Below are 25,324 nucleotides of genomic sequence, written 5' to 3'. Positions count from 1 at the left end.
CACGACGATGTTTAACATTTATGAAGCCGTTTCCTCGCATCCACTGTGCCTCATTACCAATATGAACAACTTCCGCGAATATTACCCATGCCGGAATTGCTATGCTTAAACACAAAACTGAAATAATCAGCTGAGGTTTTCCAAAACTGGAATAAGAACGGAGAAGTCCCTTTGTCAGAATTAAAAGTAAAACATAAGTATTTTCTTTAATTTAGTGTTAGCATTAATCTTCATCAACACTCCACTTTCGGTATAACACTCTTGAGTCTTCATATATGGAGACATTGCTCACTAGTTCTTCCAAGATTCACCTGCTTGTATACCTGATACATATAAGCAGGCAGGGAGAAACCCATTGTGTCCTTACTAATCTGGGGCATTACAATGAGACTGTCGTGAGGTCAATAGCACCTTATGATACGTGCAGAGAGACGCCATTGAACAGCTTATGGGCATGGGTTATGCAGCTGTCCATCGCATCTGATCGCATCGGGGATGTTCTGTGACAGGTCACGTTGTACCGGCAATGAGTCAACTGATAGTGCACGTTAAGTTGCTGAGAAAAGGAAAGATCATATTAATCAAACAGCATCAGTTTTAATCTCTCCTTCTTTACACACGGTATAAAATGTCACACACTGTTCATGTGGCGGCATCCGGCTGTTTTATATTAGTTTTCGACTGTTTTAGAGTCAGGTACCACGTGGTTGCCACACAACATGATTGAGATTGAGCTGAGATAATGCGGGCTGACTGAAAATACATGCATTGCACCTATTTTTCAAAAGCAGGTTGTCAGTAAATATTTTCTGAAAGTATGCGTTTTTACTTGAATACTGAAATTTGTAAATATATCTGGAATTTGTAAATTATCGGAAATCGCTTAATAAATGCCACAATATATTAGAAATTGGCGTCAGTCCGGTATTCTAAATTATATAGGATGAAATTCTACATTTGTGACCAAACGTCCTTCTCTCGTGCCGTGCACGGACCCTGTATGACGAAATCGTTCCCCGTGGATGGTGAAGTATGTGTTTTAATGAAGTCAGCGTTTGCTAAGTGTTTTAACCGTGATGCTGATCAAGCAGTGAGAAATAAAAAATTTAAAATAACTTTTGGTTTGCTGAATGAAGAAAATGTCATAAAGGTTTTAACTCAAACAGCCAGACGTGGAATTTCAAAGATTTGACACGGAAAAATATGACACGAAAGAGGAAAAGTATGTTCATATGTGAGATGGGAGATGGTTGCCCACATCACCACCAATCATGTGTTGACAATGTCTGACGCTAAACCTCTAAACAAGGCACGGCTCAATTTCTGACGTGTCCACATTCTGTTTCCTTCTCACCACTGACGTAGCAGCGGAGTCAGAATGACACCTCGATTAGTCGTCTTGGGTTAATGACTCTAGATGTGGCCATGGTGAGTCTGTCATGTGCTGCTTAGTCTTGTTATGGCGTTTGGCGATACGTGAAAATACCTGACCATGATCGATGGCGCTGCTTGCCATCATCGTATGTCAGTTGTGGCGTGTTTTCACTGTACAATTTTGATTACAGACAGATGAAAGTTCAAACATTTTATTGTCGAATGGTGACTAAGGAATTACGGCAGGAGGAGCTGTCACAGTTTGCATTGCAATGGAACAGACAGCTTGGGTTTGACCGAATCCTGGACTTGGACATCGGCACGTTGTGTGCTCATCTATTTGAACGTCTTCACCTGCGGGGATTATCTGTTTGGATGCCCAGCAGTTGAAACCTTAAAACACAAGGGCATATAAAGTTTGTCCCTTTATTAGGCACTAGATAATATAGCCTTAACGAAAAGCTCTTAATTTGTTATTCTTTGTTAATCTGCATTGCATATCGTGGACACTGTCCCATTTTCATACATGAAGATAACGTTAGACTGTAGTTTCTTTCATCTGAGGATTAACACATATTAAGCGCACTGTGGTGTATCAAAACTTTACTATTGTCTTTCTTGGCTGTTGTGTTTGGTAGGAGAAGTATAAACTATTCTTCACCCTTTAAAGAAATCTTAATCATTTCCATTGTTTGCCTAGGTAAAAATCACAAGAGGTATTTTTAAATCAACCTTTGAAAATGGCAAGGTGTGAACTTACAATCAGCATCACGTACCATTCGAACATGTGGGACAGCACGCTTTGGGATCGTGAACAGGGTCGACACAAGGCGTAGAGAAGCAGTCAGCAACGGCACACACCTCCCGGCCATGACTACAGTAGCAGGATTTGCAGGCTGAAGGCTGATAGGAGGAACCGTCAGGATGGTACTGGCCATTCACGTGGCACCCGGCCTGAGTAGTATAGGGAATGACAGTTCCAGAACTGTCATTCCCTATACTACTGCCTGGGTGGTTGGCAGGGAGACAGCTGTGGGTGCCAGGGACCCGATACAGAAAACAACGAAAAAGAAAACGAACATCCCCATGGAAACAGAACAGAGAGTGATTTCTTTGCCACTGTAGGGATCTGGAGTGTGCCGGATTCAGGTCAAGCGTCTGGGAGATAAGACAGAAGATAAATAATCAAGTCAACACTTCAAACTGTAAACCACATTCTTCTTTTGTATATTCTGAATATAGCACTTGTCACTACGAACACACAACACAAGCTATTTTGGTGAGTTGTATGCTTGGAGTGAGTGAGTGTAGTTTTACACCACACTCATCAGTATTCCAGCTATATGGCGGCTATCTGTAAATAATCGAGTCTGTATCAGTCAGTCCAGTGGTCAACCGCATGATCATCTTGGATACGGTGACATCTGTCAATGAGTCAATACGCCTGACTCACTCGATGCCGTTGTAGCCTCTTACCACAGGCATGGGTTATAAATAAGATTAATTCTAACATGTGTCCAAACAAACCTATATGATCTAGCATATTTACCGTTCTGATTATACCCATGGATAGAGGTTTCAGACCTCTTACCGTCTTAGAACAATACTTGGTGTGAGACCTTCTTTTGACAAAGGCTATGGAATTTGTTGTCCATCCTTCTAATGACACCGTCAAGATTGTATATTGTCCTTGTCACGGCCATGCCTGGAGTGTTTACTGTTCTTCTAATGACGTCAAGGTCAAGGTATAGTGACCTTCTTATGACCATGTCAGCTGTGTTGACTGTCCTAATGGCAACGCCAAGGTTGTATATTGCCCTTCTTACCGAAATGCCTGGAGTGTTTACCATTCTTCTAATGACGTCAAGGTCAAGATACAGTGCTCTGCTTATGACCATGTCAGCTGTGTTTACTGTCCTAATGGCAACGCCAAGGTTGTATATTGCCCTTCTTACCGAAATGCCTGGAGTGTTTACTGTCCTTCTAATGACAACGTCAAGGTTGTATATTGTCCTTCTTATGAATATGTCTGTAGTGTTTACTGTCCTTCTAATGACAACGTCAAGGTTGTATATTGTCCTTCTTATGAATATGTCTGTAGTGTTTACTGTCCTTCTAATGACAACGTTATGGTTGTGTATTGTCCTTCTTATGAATATGTCTGTAGTGTTTACTGTCCTTCTAATGACAACGTCAAGGTTGTATATTGTCCTTCTTATGAATATGTCTGTAGTGTTTACTGTCCTTCTAATGACAACGTCAAGGTTGTATATTGTCCTTCTTATGAATATGTCTGGAGTGTTTACTGTCCTTCTAATGACAACGTTATGGTTGTGTATTGTCCTTCTTATGAATATGTCTGTAGTGTTTACTGTCCTTCTAATGACAACGTCAAGGTTGTATATTGTCCTTCTTATGAATATGTCTGTAGTGTTTACTGTCCTTCTAATGACAACGTCAAGGTTGTGTATTGTCCTTCTTATGAATATGTCTGTAGTGTTTACTGTCCTTCTAATGACAACGTTATGGTTGTGTATTGTCCTTCTTATGAATATGTCTGTAGTGTTTACTGTCCTTCTAATGACAACGTCAAGGTTGTATATTGTCCTTCTTATGAATATGTCTGTAGTGTTTACTGTCCTTCTAATGACAACGTCAAGGTTGTATATTGTCCTTCTTATGAATATGTCTGTAGTGTTTACTGTCCTTCTAATGACAACGTTATGGTTGTGTATTGTCCTTCTTATGAATATGTCTGTAGTGTTTACTGTCCTTCTAATGACAACGTCAAGGTTGTATATTGTCCTTCTTATGAATATGTCTGTAGTGTTTACTGTCCTTCTAATGACAACGTTATGGTTGTGTATTGTCCTTCTTATGAATATGTCTGTAGTGTTTACTGTCCTTCTAATGACAACGTTATGGTTGTGTATTGTCCTTCTTATGAATATGTCTGTAGTGTTTACTGTCCTTCTAATGACAACGTTATGGTTGTGTATTGTCCTTCTTATGAATATGTCTGTAGTGTTTACTGTCCTTCTAATGACAACGTTATGGTTGTGTATTGTCCTTATTATGAATATGTCTGTAGTGTTTACTGTCCTTCTAATGACAACGTTATGGTTGTGTATTGTCCTTCTTATGAATATGTCTGTAGTGTTTACTGTCCTTCTAATGACAACGTTATGGTTGTGTATTGTCCTTCTTATGAATATGTCTGTAGTGTTTACTGTCCTTCTAATGACAACGTTATGGTTGTGTATTGTCCTTCTTATGAATATGTCTGGAGTGTTTACTGTCCTTCTAATGACAACGTTATGGTTGTGTATTGTCCTTCTTATGAATATGTCTGTAGAGTTTACTGTCCTTCTAATGACAACGTTATGGTTGTGTATTGTCCTTCTTATGAATATGTCTGTAGTGTTTACTGTCCTTCTAATGACAACGTCAAGGTTGTATATTGTCCTTCTTATGAATATGTCTGTAGTGTTTACTGTCCTTCTAATGACAACGTCAAGGTTGTATGTTGTCCTTCTTATGAATATGTCTGTAGTGTTTACTGTCCTTCTAATGACAACGTTATGGTTGTGTATTGTCCTTCTTATGAATATGTCTGTAGTGTTTACTGTCCTTCTAATGACAACGTCAAGGTTGTATATTGTCCTTCTTATGAATATGTCTGTAGTGTTTACTGTCCTTCTAATGACAACGTCAAGGTTGTGTATTGTCCTTCTTATGAATATGTCTGTAGTGTTTACTGTCCTTCTAATGACAACGTTATGGTTGTGTATTGTCCTTCTTATGAATATGTCTGTAGTGTTTACTGTCCTTCTAATGACAACGTCAAGGTTGTATATTGTCCTTCTTATGAATATGTCTGTAGTGTTTACTGTCCTTCTAATGACAACGTCAAGGTTGTATATTGTCCTTCTTATGAATATGTCTGTAGTGTTTACTGTCCTTCTAATGACAACGTTATGGTTGTGTATTGTCCTTCTTATGAATATGTCTGTAGTGTTTACTGTCCTTCTAATGACAACGTCAAGGTTGTATATTGTCCTTCTTATGAATATGTCTGTAGTGTTTACTGTCCTTCTAATGACAACGTTATGGTTGTGTATTGTCCTTCTTATGAATATGTCTGTAGTGTTTACTGTCCTTCTAATGACAACGTTATGGTTGTGTATTGTCCTTCTTATGAATATGTCTGTAGTGTTTACTGTCCTTCTAATGACAACGTTATGGTTGTGTATTGTCCTTCTTATGAATATGTCTGTAGTGTTTACTGTCCTTCTAATGACAACGTTATGGTTGTGTATTGTCCTTATTATGAATATGTCTGTAGTGTTTACTGTCCTTCTAATGACAACGTTATGGTTGTGTATTGTCCTTCTTATGAATATGTCTGTAGTGTTTACTGTCCTTCTAATGACAACGTTATGGTTGTGTATTGTCCTTCTTATGAATATGTCTGTAGTGTTTACTGTCCTTCTAATGACAACGTTATGGTTGTGTATTGTCCTTCTTATGAATATGTCTGGAGTGTTTACTGTCCTTCTAATGACAACGTTATGGTTGTGTATTGTCCTTCTTATGAATATGTCTGTAGTGTTTACTGTCCTTCTAATGACAACGTTATGTTTGTGTATTGTCCTTCTTATGAATATGTCTGTAGTGTTTACTGTCCTTCTAATGACAACGTTGTGGTTGTGTATTGTCCTTCTTATGAATATGTCTGTAGTGTTTACTGTCCTTCTAATGACAACGTTGTGGTTGTGTATTGTCCTTCTTATGAATATGTCTGTAGTGTTTACTGTCCTTCTAATGACAACGTCAAGGTTGTATATTGTCCTTCTTATGAATATGTCTGTAGTGTTTACTGTCCTTCTAATGACAACGTTATGGTTGTGTATTGTCCTTCTTATGAATATGTCTGTAGTGTTTACTGTCCTTCTAATGACAACGTTATGGTTGTGTATTGTCCTTCTCATGAATATGTCTGTAGTGTTTACTGTCCTTCTAATGACAACGTTATGGTTGTGTATTGTCCTTCTTATGAATATGTCTGTAGTGTTTACTGTCCTTCTAATGACAACGTTATGGTTGTGTATTGTCCTTCTTATGAATATGTCTGGAGTGTTTACTGTCCTTCTAATGACAACGTTATGGTTGTGTATTGTCCTTATTATGAATATGTCTGTAGTGTTTACTGTCCTTCTAATGACAACGTCAAGGTTGTGTATTGTCCTTCTTATGAATATGTCTGTAGTGTTTACTGTCCTTCTAATGACAACGTTATGGTTGTGTATTGTCCTTCTTATGAATATGTCTGTAGTGTTTACTGTCCTTCTAATGACAACGTTATGGTTGTGTATTGTCCTTCTTATGAATATGTCTGTAGTGTTTACTGTCCTTCTAATGACAACGTTATGGTTGTATATTGTCCTTCTTATGAATATGTCTGGAGTGTTTACTGTCCTTCTAATGACAACGTTATGGTTGTGTATTGTCCTTCTTATGAATATGTCTGTAGTGTTTACTGTCCTTCTAATGACAACGTTATGGTTGTGTATTGTCCTTCTTATGAATATGTCTGTAGTGTTTACTGTCCTTCTAATGACAACGTCAAGGTTGTATATTGTCCTTCTTATGAATATGTCTGTAGTGTTTACTGTCCTTCTAATGACAACGTTATGGTTGTGTATTGTCCTTCTTATGAATATGTCTGGAGTGTTTACTGTCCTTCTAATGACAACGTTATGGTTGTGTATTGTCCTTATTATGAATATGTCTGTAGTGTTTACTGTCCTTCTAATGACAACGTCAAGGTTGTGTATTGTCCTTCTTATTAATATGTCTGTAGTGTTTACTGTCCTTCTAATGACAACGTTATGGTTGTGTATTGTCCTTCTTATGAATATGTCTGTAGTGTTTACTGTCCTTCTAATGACAACGTTATGGTTGTGTATTGTCCTTCTTATGAATATGTCTGTAGTGTTTACTGTCCTTCTAATGACAACGTTATGGTTGTGTATTGTCCTTCTTATGAATATGTCTGTAGTGTTTACTGTCCTTCTAATGACAACGTTATGGTTGTGTATTGTCCTTCTTATGAATATGTCTGTAGTGTTTACTGTCCTTCTAATGACAACGTTATGGTTGTGTATTGTCCTTCTTATGAATATGTCTGTAGTGTTTACTGTCCTTCTAATGACAACGTTATGGTTGTGTATTGTCCTTCTTATGAATATGTCTGTAGTGTTTACTGTCCTTCTAATGACAACGTTATGGTTGTGTATTGTCCTTCTTATGAATATGTCTGTAGTGTTTACTGTCCTTCTAATGACAACGTTATGGTTGTGTATTGTCCTTCTTATGAATATGTCTGTAGTGTTTACTCTCCTTCTAATGACAACGTTATGGTTGTGTATTGTCCTTCTTATGAATATGTCTGTAGTGTTTACTGTCCTTCTAATGACAACGTTATGGTTGTGTATTGTCCTTCTTATGAATATGTCTGTAGTGTTTACTGTCCTTCTAATGACAACGTTATGGTTGTGTATTGTCCTTCTTATGAATATGTCTGGAGTGTTTACTGTCCTTCTAATGACAACGTTATGGTTGTGTATTGTCCTTCTTATGAATATGTCTGTAGTGTTTACTGTCCTTCTAATGACAACGTTATGGTTGTGTATTGTCCTTCTTATGAATATGTCTGTAGTGTTTACTGTCCTTCTAATGACAACGTTGTGGTTGTGTATTGTCCTTCTTATGAATATGTCTGTAGTGTTTACTGTCCTTCTAATGACAACGTTGTGGTTGTGTATTGTCCTTCTTATGAATATGTCTGTAGTGTTTACTGTCCTTCTAATGACAACGTCAAGGTTGTATATTGTCCTTCTTATGAATATGTCTGTAGTGTTTACTGTCCTTCTAATGACAACGTTATGGTTGTGTATTGTCCTTCTTATGAATATGTCTGTAGTGTTTACTGTCCTTCTAATGACAACGTTATGGTTGTGTATTGTCCTTCTCATGAATATGTTTGTAGTGTTTACTGTCCTTCTAATGACAACGTTATGGTTGTGTATTGTCCTTCTTATGAATATGTCTGTAGTGTTTACTGTCCTTCTAATGACAACGTTATGGTTGTGTATTGTCCTTCTTATGAATATGTCTGGAGTGTTTACTGTCCTTCTAATGACAACGTTATGGTTGTGTATTGTCCTTATTATGAATATGTCTGTAGTGTTTACTGTCCTTCTAATGACAACGTCAAGGTTGTGTATTGTCCTTCTTATGAATATGTCTGTAGTGTTTACTGTCCTTCTAATGACAACGTTATGGTTGTGTATTGTCCTTCTTATGAATATGTCTGTAGTGTTTACTGTCCTTCTAATGACAACGTTATGGTTGTGTATTGTCCTTCTTATGAATATGTCTGTAGTGTTTACTGTCCTTCTAATGACAACGTTATGGTTGTATATTGTCCTTCTTATGAATATGTCTGGAGTGTTTACTGTCCTTCTAATGACAACGTTATGGTTGTGTATTGTCCTTCTTATGAATATGTCTGGAGTGTTTACTGTCCTTCTAATGACAACGTTATGGTTGTGTATTGTCCTTCTTATGAATATGTCTGTAGTGTTTACTGTCCTTCTAATGACAACGTCAAGGTTGTATATTGTCCTTCTTATGAATATGTCTGTAGTGTTTACTGTCCTTCTAATGACAACGTTATGGTTGTGTATTGTCCTTCTTATGAATATGTCTGGAGTGTTTACTGTCCTTCTAATGACAACGTTATGGTTGTGTATTGTCCTTATTATGAATATGTCTGTAGTGTTTACTGTCCTTCTAATGACAACGTCAAGGTTGTGTATTGTCCTTCTTATTAATATGTCTGTAGTGTTTACTGTCCTTCTAATGACAACGTTATGGTTGTGTATTGTCCTTCTTATGAATATGTCTGTAGTGTTTACTGTCCTTCTAATGACAACGTTATGGTTGTGTATTGTCCTTCTTATGAATATGTCTGTAGTGTTTACTGTCCTTCTAATGACAACGTTATGGTTGTATATTGTCCTTCTTATGAATATGTCTGGAGTGTTTACTGTCCTTCTAATGACAACGTTATGGTTGTGTATTGTCCTTCTTATGAATATGTCTGTAGTGTTTACTGTCCTTCTAATGACAACGTTATGGTTGTGTATTGTCCTTCTTATGAATATGTCTGTAGTGTTTACTGTCCTTCTAATGACAACGTCAAGGTTGTATATTGTCCTTCTTATGAATATGTCTGTAGTGTTTACTGTCCTTCTAATGACAACGTTATGGTTGTGTATTGTCCTTCTTATGAATATGTCTGTAGTGTTTACTGTCCTTCTAATGACAACGTTATGGTTGTGTATTGTCCTTCTTATGAATATGTCTGTAGTGTTTACTGTCCTTCTAATGACAACGTTATGGTTGTGTATTGTCCTTCTTATGAATATGTCTGGAGTGTTTACTGTCCTTCTAATGACAACGTTATGGTTGTGTATTGTCCTTATTATGAATATGTCTGTAGTGTTTACTGTCCTTCTAATGACAACGTTATGGTTGTGTATTGTCCTTCTTATGAATATGTCTGTAGTGTTTACTGTCCTTCTAATGACAACGTCAAGGTTGTATATTGTCCTTCTTATGAATATGTCTGTAGTGTTTACTGTCCTTCTAATGACAACGTTATGGTTGTGTATTGTCCTTCTTATGAATATGTCTGTAGTGTTTACTGTCCTTCTAATGACAACGTCAAGGTTGTATATTGTCCTTCTTGTGAATATGTCTGTAGTGTTTACTGTCCTTCTAATGACAACGTTATGGTTGTGTATTGTCCTTCTTATGAATATGTCTGTAGTGTTTACTGTCCTTCTAATGACAACGTCAAGGTTGTATATTGTCCTTCTTATGAATATGTCTGTAGTGTTTACTGTCCTTCTAATGACAACGTTATGGTTGTGTATTGTCCTTCTTATGAATATGTCTGTAGTGTTTACTGTCCTTCTAATGACAACGTTATGGTTGTGTATTGTCCTTCTTATGAATATGTCTGGAGTGTTTACTGTCCTTCTAATGACAACGTTATGGTTGTGTATTGTCCTTCTTATGAATATGTCTGTAGAGTTTACTGTCCTTCTAATGACAACGTTATGGTTGTGTATTGTCCTTCTTATGAATATGTCTGTAGTGTTTACTGTCCTTCTAATGACAACGTCAAGGTTGTATATTGTCCTTCTTATGAATATGTCTGTAGTGTTTACTGTCCTTCTAATGACAACGTCAAGGTTGTATGTTGTCCTTCTTATGAATATGTCTGTAGTGTTTACTGTCCTTCTAATGACAACGTTATGGTTGTGTATTGTCCTTCTTATGAATATGTCTGTAGTGTTTACTGTCCTTCTAATGACAACGTCAAGGTTGTATATTGTCCTTCTTATGAATATGTCTGTAGTGTTTACTGTCCTTCTAATGACAACGTCAAGGTTGTGTATTGTCCTTCTTATGAATATGTCTGTAGTGTTTACTGTCCTTCTAATGACAACGTTATGGTTGTGTATTGTCCTTCTTATGAATATGTCTGTAGTGTTTACTGTCCTTCTAATGACAACGTCAAGGTTGTATATTGTCCTTCTTATGAATATGTCTGTAGTGTTTACTGTCCTTCTAATGACAACGTCAAGGTTGTATATTGTCCTTCTTATGAATATGTCTGTAGTGTTTACTGTCCTTCTAATGACAACGTTATGGTTGTGTATTGTCCTTCTTATGAATATGTCTGTAGTGTTTACTGTCCTTCTAATGACAACGTCAAGGTTGTATATTGTCCTTCTTATGAATATGTCTGTAGTGTTTACTGTCCTTCTAATGACAACGTTATGGTTGTGTATTGTCCTTCTTATGAATATGTCTGTAGTGTTTACTGTCCTTCTAATGACAACGTTATGGTTGTGTATTGTCCTTCTTATGAATATGTCTGTAGTGTTTACTGTCCTTCTAATGACAACGTTATGGTTGTGTATTGTCCTTCTTATGAATATGTCTGTAGTGTTTACTGTCCTTCTAATGACAACGTTATGGTTGTGTATTGTCCTTATTATGAATATGTCTGTAGTGTTTACTGTCCTTCTAATGACAACGTCAAGGTTGTATATTGTCCTTCTTATGAATATGTCTGTAGTGTTTACTGTCCTTCTAATGACAACGTTATGGTTGTGTATTGTCCTTCTTATGAATATGTCTGTAGTGTTTACTGTCCTTCTAATGACAACGTTATGGTTGTGTATTGTCCTTCTTATGAATATGTCTGTAGTGTTTACTGTCCTTCTAATGACAACGTTATGGTTGTGTATTGTCCTTCTTATGAATATGTCTGTAGTGTTTACTGTCCTTCTAATGACAACGTTATGGTTGTGTATTGTCCTTCTTATGAATATGTCTGTAGTGTTTACTGTCCTTCTAATGACAACGTTGTGGTTGTGTATTGTCCTTCTTATGAATATGTCTGTAGTGTTTACTGTCCTTCTAATGACAACGTTATGGTTGTGTATTGTCCTTCTTATGAATATGTCTGGAGTGTTTACTGTCCTTCTAATGACAACGTTATGGTTGTGTATTGTCCTTATTATGAATATGTCTGTAGTGTTTACTGTCCTTCTAATGACAACGTCAAGGTTGTGTATTGTCCTTCTTATGAATATGTCTGTAGTGTTTACTGTCCTTCTAATGACAACGTTATGGTTGTGTATTGTCCTTCTTATGAATATGTCTGTAGTGTTTACTGTCCTTCTAATGACAACGTTATGGTTGTGTATTGTCCTTCTTATGAATATGTCTGTAGTGTTTACTGTCCTTCTAATGACAACGTTATGGTTGTATATTGTCCTTCTTATGAATATGTCTGGAGTGTTTACTGTCCTTCTAATGACAACGTTATGGTTGTGTATTGTCCTTCTTATGAATATGTCTGTAGTGTTTACTGTCCTTCTAATGACAACGTTATGGTTGTGTATTGTCCTTCTTATGAATATGTCTGTAGTGTTTACTGTCCTTCTAATGACAACGTCAAGGTTGTATATTGTCCTTCTTATGAATATGTCTGTAGTGTTTACTGTCCTTCTAATGACAACGTTATGGTTGTGTATTGTCCTTCTTATGAATATGTCTGGAGTGTTTACTGTCCTTCTAATGACAACGTTATGGTTGTGTATTGTCCTTATTATGAATATGTCTGTAGTGTTTACTGTCCTTCTAATGACAACGTCAAGGTTGTGTATTGTCCTTCTTATTAATATGTCTGTAGTGTTTACTGTCCTTCTAATGACAACGTTATGGTTGTGTATTGTCCTTCTTATGAATATGTCTGTAGTGTTTACTGTCCTTCTAATGACAACGTTATGGTTGTGTATTGTCCTTCTTATGAATATGTCTGTAGTGTTTACTGTCCTTCTAATGACAACGTTATGGTTGTATATTGTCCTTCTTATGAATATGTCTGGAGTGTTTACTGTCCTTCTAATGACAACGTTATGGTTGTGTATTGTCCTTCTTATGAATATGTCTGTAGTGTTTACTGTCCTTCTAATGACAACGTTATGGTTGTGTATTGTCCTTCTTATGAATATGTCTGTAGTGTTTACTGTCCTTCTAATGACAACGTCAAGGTTGTATATTGTCCTTCTTATGAATATGTCTGTAGTGTTTACTGTCCTTCTAATGACAACGTTATGGTTGTGTATTGTCCTTCTTATGAATATGTCTGTAGTGTTTACTGTCCTTCTAATGACAACGTTATGGTTGTGTATTGTCCTTCTTATGAATATGTCTGTAGTGTTTACTGTCCTTCTAATGACAACGTTATGGTTGTGTATTGTCCTTCTTATGAATATGTCTGGAGTGTTTACTGTCCTTCTAATGACAACGTTATGGTTGTGTATTGTCCTTATTATGAATATGTCTGTAGTGTTTACTGTCCTTCTAATGACAACGTTATGGTTGTGTATTGTCCTTCTTATGAATATGTCTGTAGTGTTTACTGTCCTTCTAATGACAACGTCAAGGTTGTATATTGTCCTTCTTATGAATATGTCTGTAGTGTTTACTGTCCTTCTAATGACAACGTTATGGTTGTGTATTGTCCTTCTTATGAATATGTCTGTAGTGTTTACTGTCCTTCTAATGACAACGTCAAGGTTGTATATTGTCCTTCTTGTGAATATGTCTGTAGTGTTTACTGTCCTTCTAATGACAACGTTGTGGTTGTGTATTGTCCTTCTTATGAATATGTCTGTAGTGTTTACTGTCCTTCTAATGACAACGTTATGGTTGTGTATTGTCCTTATTACAACCGTGGCTGCTGAAGCATGTTTCAAACGCTGACTGGCGGCAGGATGAGTCAGGTTTGGTCCTGGTTAGTAGACCATCTCTGCACTTCATAAAGTCAAGAAGAACTAACATTGGAGTGAGTGAATGAGTTTAGTTTTACCCCGCACTCAGTAATATTCCAGCTATATGGCGGCGGTCTGTAAATAAACGACCAGATCAACAGTGATCACCAACATGGGCATCGATCTGCGCAATTGGGAACCAATGTCGACCAAGTCAGCAAGCTTGACCACCCGATCCCGTTAGTCGCCTCTTACGACAAGCATAGTCGCCTTTTATGGCAAGCATAGGTTGCTGAAGACCTATTCTATCCCAGACCATCACGGGCCACCGAAAATGGAACCATTTAATAGTAATACTATAGTGTTGTTATCAGCTCGCTAAAGAATTAGGTGACCTCATTCCGTATGATAGCAGATTGTTTTATAGTCGAGTATTTTGACGTTGTAACGAATAAGGCGTTGTCTGACCTGTTTGTCCAAACGGTATAGACATTTAAGTAAAACTGTTGGTTGCTGAATCGATGCATATGTTGTTGTAGTTTATACACACTGCTTGCAACTGTAAAGCTGACAGTAACGAGTCTGATGTCTGTATTAAAATGCTTTACTGTGAGGTGGCTTTGCATACGTTAGAATATAGTGAAATGAAAAGAGAGGGTACGGCTATCAGTTTAGCATTACATTTATCTCTTTATCTCTTAACTGTTTCTATCATAGGTCCCAACTGCCTGGCGGGCAAAACGAAGATACTAGATGGGAAAGATTGGGACATAAATCCGCATACGATGTTCTCCTAGCTTCCGTAAGAAGCGACAAACGGGTTCGGGTGGTCAAGCTTGCTGACTTGATTGGCACATAGATCGTAGATCGATGCTCATGTTGTTGATCACCGTATTGTCTGGTTCAGACACATTTTTACAGACCGCCGCCATGTAATTGGCATTTTGCTCAGTGCGGCGTAAAACTAATCTCACTCACTCACTCGCCACCGTAGACGTTGTTGCACCACTGTCATCGTGGGATTACACATGTACAATACACCAGATACATCAGACACAGATGCTGTCTATTTGCTGTTAAAACGTTCAAATGTGTTATTATGTTTCAAACCATTACATCTTTAGGATTTCGATTATTTATTTTGTATACAGAATATGAATATACAGGTAGGTGTATACATGTACACGAATGGATTGTACTTTGACCTTAGAGGAAAACGTAATCTCTGTGAAGGGCTGTCGCCTTTTACAACAACTCGGCTACCACCCAAAACTATCAATGATACGCTGAGCACGTGCGATGACGTCATTGCTGTAGTCGTCACCGGTAGTTCCAACGTCCGTCCCCGCCACTGTTTGTACATTCTTCACTCCAAAATTATAGGCGGCAATACCACCTGCAATAATAGACTTTGAGTCATTTATTGTGCATAGGTGCTTGAGTAACAGTCAATGGTCAAGACACATATTTCAAGGCACCATTTTCAGTACTTTGTTTCTGTTATTTATCTGCAATGGTGGCTGAGAATAATGTCAGGTATATGAAACCCCCAACCTTGTAGCTGTTGTTCCTTGGTCCAAGTTGGATGTTTGTTTTGTACGCCTCTTATCTTAGGGATAAGAACATCCTCTATCGCTTGTCTGATGTGCCCTTCGCTGTTCCAGGCGTGCTTCTTCCACTCAACACCAGATGTGTGGATGTCGCACTGACACACAAAACATCTATAAGCATCATAATAGTATAAGGAATACAGTATCACGTCATACAACATTTCTGTCAGTGGAAAGCAGATCAAGCATTACATATATGTACTGGTTAGATACTGATAAATATTTTCTCTCATTCTGGTAAACGTGCAATCAGTGGGAACTGTTACATAACTAAATTTACGCGAAACCTGCATAATGCCGTATCCATTTCCACCATCCCCAAAGCCGTTTGTTGACTTGATCAGTCTCCCAGCACGAGACTCCCGACTGGCAATAGCGCCAATAAGAGCAGGGTGAATGTCTGAAAGACACGAAAAGATAGCCTTAAATTAAGTGACTAAGCGTTAGTCTAGATGGAGCCTAGCACGAAGACTGGCCTAGTGGCCAATGGCGGTAATCACACAATGGTACAACAGCACTCCCACCCACCCCTACCCCATGAAATATGATTATGATGTAAATAATGATGACATGAATATAAATGGATATATGGGGATGAAAGTGTTGCAACATGGTTTAGGTTAGATGCATAAAGGTCAAGTTGCTTCGTATATCAGATTTGTGGATTATTCAGCACTGCTCATTTAGTAATAGATATAGCCTTCTTCAGGCGATTACCCTTACATCGCACAGCTACAAACTGAAACCTAAACCCAGAAACCACCCAATAGAGTCATTTTCTTCTGAGACTAAACTGGGGGTGTAATTCTGAAGGGTAATCTGCCTACTGAGGCTCTCTCCAACCCTCACGAAGATGTCCTTGAGTTTGTCCAGCTCGACTTTATCAGCATCGACCAGTGCCTGTGAGGCGGCAACACCTGTTGGGGAAGTCGACAGTTTCATATTAACATACTCAGAAAGGTAAATATAAAACCAAACATTGTCATATAACACGCTGAGCTAATGTGCAGTTATTTATGTGTAACGCAGTAATACAGCCTTTTCAATTAGAAGGCCATCTGCTCTATGTTAAATGGGGGAGTCATCGGGATGGGAACAGACATTTGGACGTAATACTATTATATTTATACATTCACTAAAAGAATGATAAATTAGAAACATATCGCACTAAACAAAGTCTACTACGGTTCACTATTTGTTTTATGGTTAACTGTGCCTCACAATGACCACACACCGGACACTTTGAGGTTGTCTTGCGATGCTGTCCTGGCTGACGCCCCCTTTGGCAGGATTTTGGTGATATCCCCATATAAGTTGAGATCAACGTTCCTTCTTGAAGTCATAGTGAGTATCCTAACACCTGTAATGTGATGAAATGTGACTTCTAATGTGTTTGGTGTGACTATAATATGACAATTGTCAGTCTTTGTTACATGCAGAAGTCTGTGTATCTTCGTAAAATATGACATGAAGCAATGTGTGGCGATGCATAAACATGACATGAAGCAGACTAACTAAATGGCACTCAATACATGACATGAAGCAATGTGAGGCAAAGTATAAACATGACATGGGGCAATGTGCAGCGAAGTAAATACATGACATGAAGCAATGTGTGGCAAAGTATAAACATGACATAAGGCAATGTGCGACCAAGATGTCAGTATAAAGTAACACACATCACACATAATAACACACTGCCACTGTGTCACGCTTTACATGCTAATTCTTGTCAGAATTTGGCTGTTTAAGACTGACGCTAGATTTGTAGTCCTACAGCAGTTCTAGTCAGCTCGCAGAGGCCTTCACCTTGCCATATGTGCAGCCACACGCTTCCAGGCTATAACACTGGAACTGCCGGTAGAACGAAACTATATTTATAATCAAAGCCTTCTGAGGATAAGGGTAAAAAAGAAATCAACACACTCGCTTAGATGTCACATTGTACACTCACTACACTCGTGCCTCGCTCTCGTTTCGGAAATATATATTTTCTTAGTCACTCGCGATACAAATGCAATACATGTGACATCTTCATATATATGTATATGGCTCTACAATATTAAGAGGTTTCAGCCGAGCGCCTACATTAATTCATTAGTTTGGGACCCGGGTAGCAGGTGGCTGACTGTGTCGGTTAGATCACGGGTGAATGCTGGGTAATGTCATGATGACCCCACATGTGTGTGGTCTCTTCCCTTTTGCGGTATAATTTGCCATGAATGCTTTGAAATTTAGCCCAGCTTCCTACACATGTGCTTGATTCATTGCACAGCATTCGCAGATGCGGAATTGAATATTCATAAGTAAAGTTCGTGCATAACAAATACATGTCTAACAGGTTTAACAACATGCTAACATTGTTTAAAAATACACATGCAGACATTACAGCTCAACACTGACCGTTACATGCGTTTTGGTTTTTATTCTATTTTTCTTCTTTTTAAATTGTTATTTTTTCATGTTTTATTGTTTTGTTGGTTGGTTCCTTTCCTGGTGCCACACTCACTATTTCCCCAAATATATGGGTGCGGTCTGTAAATGAGCTTGAACAGACAATTTTGGAAATGTTTCATAAGCACCGATCCACGTATCTCAGATACAGTGATATTTCAACAAAGTCATCAGACCTGACGACCGATCCAGTTAGTTGCCTCTCACCGCAGGCATGGGCTGATGAACATCAAGTATAATCCAAAGCTCCATCAAATGAAGTCAAAATGAAAGTAGACTCGAAACACAAACGTGGAAATGGTAATTGCGCTAGTTAATGTTTAAGTGTTTTGGGTTTTTTTATAATATTGACATTTACATCGGTTCTAATGGCACTACTTTGTAAGTCAATGGTAATTGAGTCAGTTAAATTGCACACCCACTTGTGACATGGAAGTCCCCGGTTTACCTACCCGTATCGACTGGTGAATGACGATATCATCTAAGGGAGACAACTCTTGGTGCATTGCGTGTTATCGATAGCTTCGTACTGTCAATGCGTTTCGGTCAACGCGGTGAGTGATCGAGTCCCTCTTAAACCATACTGTTGTAATATACACGCAGTATAAACATTATTTATATTGACAACATTGAGCATGTTCGATATGAGTTACTTGTGTTGTGTGTGAAACATCAGTCACAGAAACAATAGTAGTGACAAATCACAAACATTAAACTTTTTGATGCGATCCGAGGAGATCACTCCAGGGCGTAATACTGACAGATTCCTTGAAAGGCATCGGTTAAATTACATCTTTAAATAACATTTTTGTGAGTGGAGAACCATGTCAATTTTCATGGGGGCGGTGGGGTAGCCTACCTGTTAAAGCGTTCGCTGGACACCCTGAAGGCCTGGGTTTGATTCCCCACATGAGTTTAATGCCTGATGGCCATTTTTGGTGTCTCACGTTGTGATATTGCGGGGGTATCGGTAAAAGCAACGTAAAACCCGACGTAAGACGTCAAAGTTGGTATTTCAACGGGTACCTTGTAACTAAAGCAGCCGTAAAATCTCCACACTCAGGCCTCAGTGGTCCCAGCCGTCTGAGGCTGCTTGTTTAGAAACACCTTTCTCATTGTTATAATGATATAACGTTTCTATTAGAGAGGTTTAATGGATGTCACCAGTAACGTTGTGTCAAATCTATATTAAGTAAACCAATTCTTCAAAGCTATCAAGGAAAATTTTAAACTGCGAGACATGAATTATTTGCTCTAATTGTATGGTTTTATCGGTCTGTTCGACATTATGTAAATGTCTTATCACGAAATCCACATCGCCTATATACATACCTAATTAGCAATAGGTCTGTTGAGAGGCGTGACGGGTGAAGACAGGGGTGGGGTTGTGCAGTGGGTGGAAGGAGAGTGTGTTGGGAGGGGTTTGGTGGAGACAGGGACAGATGAAGGGGTAATGGAAGTGATAATGAGAGGGGATGTTAATTGGAGGGGTGAGGAGCGGGTGGAGTTCTGGAAGCTGATGAAGAGATGGGGAGAACAGAGAGAGCAGATAACAGGGTGGATGGTTGACGTGAATGGAGACTGCGAACTGCTTTTCACATGTGAGTGGGTTAAAGTTTAACGTCACATCGGCATTATTTCAGCCATAGCGAGACAGGGAAACTTTACACAACATGCAGTATGAAATATATTCAGATGTTATAAAATCTTGTCGTCAAAGAACGGAACAACCACTAGTGCATCAAATTTTATTTAAAACAAGTATGGGACCATATACAAAATAAAACTTCTATTTGACAACAATATAGAAATGGGGGAAAGGATCGCCAGCGACAGGAGGTAGATCACCATACCAGTGACCATGAGGACTTTGATACCTGCATGATACCTAGCTGGTTTTACACCATCCCTATAGCAGCAGGCGATTTTAAGATTGTCGCATGTGATATCTAATATTATATATACATATTTTGTTTGTTATTTTTTTTTCAATAAGTTTTGAATACAAACATACAGAAGAAAATGTGTACAGTGATGTAAATAACAGCTTCTGGGCTCAACAAAGATATAATACATTAAATATACATATCATCCGCGATATGTTTTGGCTACATTAGTTATTCAGGATTAAATACAGGAATAAATATTTTATATCTTATAAAGATATTGTCATTGGGTGCACGGAATACGCTGGCCTAGTGAGAGTAATTTTACCCTTTTTTCATACTTTTCTACCACAACAACTGTGTACTGCTGTGTAAAACAACCGTAGTGCTGAGACTACCTTAAGTCCAGGTTAAGGTATGGGAGTGAACACATTAGTGCTAGGATAGCTTTGTACGATAGAACCGCGAACGGTAACCGAGAGACGAACTCGGTATGGGCCACTCTAATACCATATAGGCATTATAGGAAATAATGTATTACACAAACAGTGCGATCTTTGTAATTTATTATCAATGTTTAATCTCCTCATCTTTAAATATTCACATGTTAGAGATATCTGGTAAATGTAAATGTACAAAAAAACACCCAACATCATCTTATAGTATCAATAAATCGATCACAGACCCGCGCACATGCAGGGCATCATTACAACTTCCTCACCAATCCTGTGTTTACAATGCTTGATGCACCAGGCACGGCTCAATCGCTGATGTGGCCACATTTTGTTTCCTTCGTGCCACGGACGTTGCAGCGGAGTCAGAATGACACCTCGATTGGTCGTCTTGGTTTAAGAACTCTAGATGTGGCCATATTGAATCTGCAATGTTCTGCTTATTCTTGTTATGGTGTTTTGCGATACGTGAAAAAATCTGACCATGATCGATGGCGCTGCTTGCCATCATCGTGTGTCAGTTGTGGCGTGTTTTCACTGTACAATTTTGATTACAGACAGGTGAAAAATTATCTCTATATTTTTCAATTAAAAATTTACGTTCAATTCAAAAGGTAACACGATTTCCAATGACACATAAAACTAGAAAGGCCAAATACAATCCATTGGCTGGTCAAAATATCTTCAACAAAAGTTGGGATGATATTCAACTCACGACATCGACTAGAGTAGGCAAGGATGTGTTAGTGATGAAAAACGTGTTAGTGGTTAGGTGTTAGGTTCATCCCGAACAATCTGCATGTGAAAGAAATCCTTCACTGCAATCAAACTTTCAAAGAAGGAAAATGTTTTTGTGGCTGTATAGATTGTTGCCGGTGGCAAATGATTAACGTACAAGTAAAATGCCCAGTACTGCCGAGGCCAGATTATAACAGAAGTCAGTGTGAGAGTTATGAACCTTTGTGCAAACATGACTGCTTTCAGGAGTTGCACAAACTGGCCGTACAAACATAAAAGAGAAAAACGTGATATCTCAAGGACTTTTTAATTGGCTTATAGCTAATCTACTCGCTAGTGCGTATTGGTCCCTGTTTCATTTATAAACAACAAACATGCCAACTGACACTATTCTCTAATCAAGACGTTCAAATCAAGAGTGCTCTACCATTAAGTATAAGCCAGCTACTAATAACTGGAGATGTATTTCTCTTTGAAATCTCAACTGTTAACCAATGTGTGTCTGATGTGTAAATATGGTGTTTGAACTAGGTCACCGGTGTCCCATTCCCAGTGGTATGAAGGGGGGTGAATACGGTTTGTTGTCAGATGCATTGTCCTCCTTCCGAGTAGTTAAATATTTACCTGAGCGTTATTGTATGATATTGTAGTCCTATACTCAGTACACGTAATATTCATTTGTGTAATGCATGCTACGAATTAATTTTGTAAAGAACCGGATCCTCGATTACATACCTTGCTGTTTACAATGGATCGCGATTCAAATAGGTTATGGAAGGATCACCTCATTTAGTGTCCTTTGATTATGCCTTCATGCCATCACGCCTGCTTTTTCATACGAATAGTAATATCAAATGAGCCTCTCAAATTTCCGCATGCACGCATTCGATGCATAACTAAAATGAATGTCCTATCGTACATTTGTTGCACTATAATGAAGCCACCTCAGGCGATGGCATATGCTGAATTGATAATGAGGGTGTAGGAGGTTACCCAGAATGAATGCACGATTCATTATTTCTTATTCTACGACATAAACACCTCGTCAAATTGAATCACACCGAGCGCAAATAACTCAATATATAAGTCACAATATCTGATCGTATATAATTTCTCTGTCCGAATTAAAGTTCAAACATTTTATTGTTGTTTATTGTCGAATGGCGACTAAGGAATTACGGCAGGAGGAGCTGTCACAGTTTGCATTGCAATGGAACAGACAGCTTGGGTTTGACCGAATCCTGGGTTTGGACATCGGCACGTTGTGTGCTCATCAATTTGTACGTCTTTACCTGCGGGGATTATCTGTTTGGAAGCCCAGCAGTTGGAACCTTAAAACACAAGGGCATATAAAGTTTGTCCCTTTATTAGGCACTAGATAATATAGCCTTAACGAAGAGCTCTTAACCTACATTTTTGTTATTCTTTGTTAATCTGCGCTGCATATCGTGGATACTTTCCCATTTTCATACATGAAGATAACGTTAGACTGTAGTTTCTTTCATCTGAGGATTAACACATATTAAGCGCACTGTGGTGTATCAAAACTTTACTATTGTCTTTCTTGGCTGTTGTGTTTGGTAAGAAAAATATAAACTATTCTTCACCCTTTAAAGAAATCTTAATCATTTCCATTGTTTGCCTAGGTTAAAATCACAAGAGGTATTTTTAAATCAACCTTTGAAAATGGCAAGGTGTGAACTTGCAATCAGCAGCACGTACCATTCGGACATATGGGACAGCACACTTTGGGATCGTGAACAGGGTCGACACAAGGCGTAAAGAAGCAGGCGGCAACGGCACACACCTCCCGGCCATGACTACAGTAGCAGTGTTTGCAGGCTGAAGGCTGATAGGAGGAACCGTCAGGATGGTACTGGTCATTCACGTGGCACCCGGCCTGGGTAGTTGGCAGGGAGACAGCTGTGGGTGCCAGGGACCCGATACAGAAAACAACGAAGAAGAAAACGAACATCCCCATGGAAACAGAACAGAGAGTGATTTCTTTGCCACTGTAGGGATCTGGAGTGTGCGAGATAAGACAGAAGATAAATAACCAAGTCAACTCTTCAAACTGTAAACCACATTCTTCTTCTATATATTCTGAATGTAGCATTTGTCACTACGAACACACAACACAAGCTGTTTTGGTGAGTTGTATGCTTGGAGTGAGTGAGTGTAGTTTTACACCACACTCATCAGTATTCCAGCTATATGGCGGCTATCTGTAAATAATCGAGTCTGTATCAGTCAGTCCAGTGGTCAACAGTATGATCATCTTGGATACGGTGACGTGTCAATAAGTCAATAAGCCTGACCCACACGATGCCGTTGTAGCCTCTTACGGCAGGCATGGGTTATAAATAAGATTAATTCTAACACGTGAGTGTGAGTGAGTGATTTAGTTTTACGCCGCTTTTAGCAATATTTCAGCAATATCACGGGGGACACCAGAAAATGGGCTTCACACATTGTACCCATGTGGGGAATCGAACGCGGGTCTTCGGCGTGACGAGCGAACGCTTTAACCACTAGGCTTCCCCACCACCACTAATTCTAAGACGGATCTTCATGTGTCCAAACGTTCCTTCTTGATGTCATAGTGAGTATCCTAACACCTGTAATGCGATGGAATGTGACTTCTAATGTGTTTGGTGTGACTATAATATGACAATTGTCAGTCTTTGTTACATGCAGAAGTCTGTGTATCTGCGTAAAATATGACATAAAGCAATGTGTGGCGAAGCATAAACATGACATGGGGCAATGTGCGACGAAGCATAAACATGACATGGGGCAATGTGCGACGAAGTAAATGCATGACATGAAGCAATGTATAAAGTAACACACATCACACATAATAACACCTTGACACTGTGTCACGCTTTACATGCTAATTCTTGTCAGAATTTGGCTGTTTAAGACTGACGCTAGATTTGTAGTCCTACAGCAGTTCTAGTCAGCTCGCAGAGGCCTTCACCTTGGCGTATGTGCAGCCACACGCTTCCAGGCTATAACATTGGAACTGCTGGTAAAACGCGACTATATTTGTAATCAAAGCCTTCTGAGGACAAGGGTAATAAAGAAATCAACACACTCGCTTAGATGTCACATTGTACACTCACTACACACGTGCCTCGCTCTCGTTTCGGAAACATATATCTTCTTAGTCACTCGCGATACAAATGCAAAACATAGGACATCTACGCTCAGGTACTCATCTCGATATATTTGTATATGGCTCTACAATATCAAAAGGCTTCAGCTGAGCGCCTACAATTCTCATTGGTACTGCTCGGGACCCGGATAACAGGTCGGTTAGATCACGGGTGAATGCCGGGTAATGTCATGATGACCCCACATGTGCGTGGCCTCTTCCCTTTTGCTGGGAATAAAGGGAGCATATTGACAACGGTATAATTTGCCGAGAATGCTTTGGAATGAAACCCAGCTTCCTACGCGTGATTTATTCACTGTACAGCATTCGCAGATGCGGAATTGAATATTCATAAGTTATGTTCGTGCATAACAAATATATGTCTAACGGGTTTAACAACATGCTAACGTTGTTTAAAAATAGACATGCAGACATTACAGCTCAACATTGACTGTTTTATTGTTTGTTGGTTGGTTCCTTTCCTGGTATATCTTTAATGTCACACTCAGTATTTCCCCAAATATATGGGTGCGGTCTGTAAATGAGCTTGAACAGACAATTTTGGAAATGTTTCATATGCACCGATCTACGTATCTCAGATACAGTGATATTTCAACAAAGTCATCAGACCTGACGACCGATCCAGTTAGTTGCCTCTCACCGCAGGCATGGGCTGATGAACATCAAGTATATGAACATCAAGTATAATCCAAAGCTCCATTAAATGAAGTGAAAATGAAAGTGGACTCGAAACATAAACGTGGAAATGGTGACTGCGCTCGTAAACAAGCAAGTTAATGTTTTAGTGTTTTGTTTTTTTTATAATATTGACATTTACATCAGTTCTAATGGTACTACTTTGTAAGTCAATGGTAATTGTGTCAGTTAAATTACACACCCACGTGTGGCAGGGAAGTCCCCGGTTTACTTACCCGTATCGACTGTTGAACATGAATGACGAAGTAATCTAAGGGAGACAACTCTTGACACATTACGTTTCGGTCAACGCGGTGAGTGATCGAGTCCCTCTTAAACCATACTGTTGTAATATACACGCAGTATAAACATTATTTATATTGACGACATTGAGCATGTTCGATATGAGTTACTTGTGTTGTGTGTGAAATATCAGTCACAGAAACAATAGTAGTGACAAATCACAAACATTAAACTTTTTGATGCGATCCGAGGAGATCACTCCAGGGCGTAATACTGACAGTTTCCTTGA

General features: G+C 38.6%; 1 protein-coding gene across 4 annotated transcripts; it reads right to left on the bottom strand.

Annotated features, from left to right (window-relative positions):
- Window positions 1-14,918: 14,918 nt before the first annotated feature.
- Window positions 14,919-25,068, bottom strand: LOC137284339 (glycine, glutamate and proline-rich protein-like). Of its 4 annotated transcripts, XM_067816111.1 has the most exons (7): window positions 25,029-25,068; window positions 22,662-22,961; window positions 16,644-16,769; window positions 16,237-16,326; window positions 15,697-15,809; window positions 15,354-15,504; window positions 14,919-15,195 (listed from the first exon to the last, which is right to left on the bottom strand). In XM_067816111.1, exons 2-7 carry the CDS (start codon window positions 22,918-22,920, stop codon window positions 15,059-15,061), a joined length of 876 nt encoding a protein of 291 aa, XP_067672212.1. In that variant the 5' UTR covers window positions 22,921-22,961; window positions 25,029-25,068; the 3' UTR covers window positions 14,919-15,058. The 4 variants fall into 4 exon arrangements, with proteins under 4 accessions (XP_067672212.1, XP_067672213.1, XP_067672214.1 ...); XM_067816112.1 differs by lacking the exon at window positions 22,662-22,961; XM_067816113.1 differs by lacking the exons at window positions 22,662-22,961; window positions 25,029-25,068 and adding an exon at window positions 18,316-18,361.
- Between the last annotated feature and the right edge of the window lie 256 nt (window positions 25,069-25,324).

This window comes from Haliotis asinina, chromosome 5 (genome assembly GCF_037392515.1).
Source record: "Haliotis asinina isolate JCU_RB_2024 chromosome 5, JCU_Hal_asi_v2, whole genome shotgun sequence".
Lineage (NCBI taxonomy): Eukaryota > Metazoa > Mollusca > Gastropoda > Lepetellida > Haliotidae > Haliotis > Haliotis asinina.
The sequence above is the reverse complement of the archived record's forward strand: the minus strand, read 5'-3'. Positions and strand labels throughout refer to the sequence as shown.

Excerpts from the sequence above, each read along its gene's own strand:
- LOC137284339 (XM_067816111.1), bottom strand. The coding sequence starts at position 22,920 with ATGGGGATGTTCGTTTTCTTCTTCGTTGTTTTCTGTATCGGGTCCCTG. Across the intron at positions 16,327-16,643 it reads AGACAACCTCAAAGTGTCCG|GTGTTGCCGCCTCACAGGCA; the intron begins GTGTGTGGTCAT and ends CTTCCCCAACAG. Across the intron at positions 15,810-16,236 it reads GAGGGTTGGAGAGAGCCTCA|ACATTCACCCTGCTCTTATT; the intron begins GTAGGCAGATTA and ends CGTGTCTTTCAG.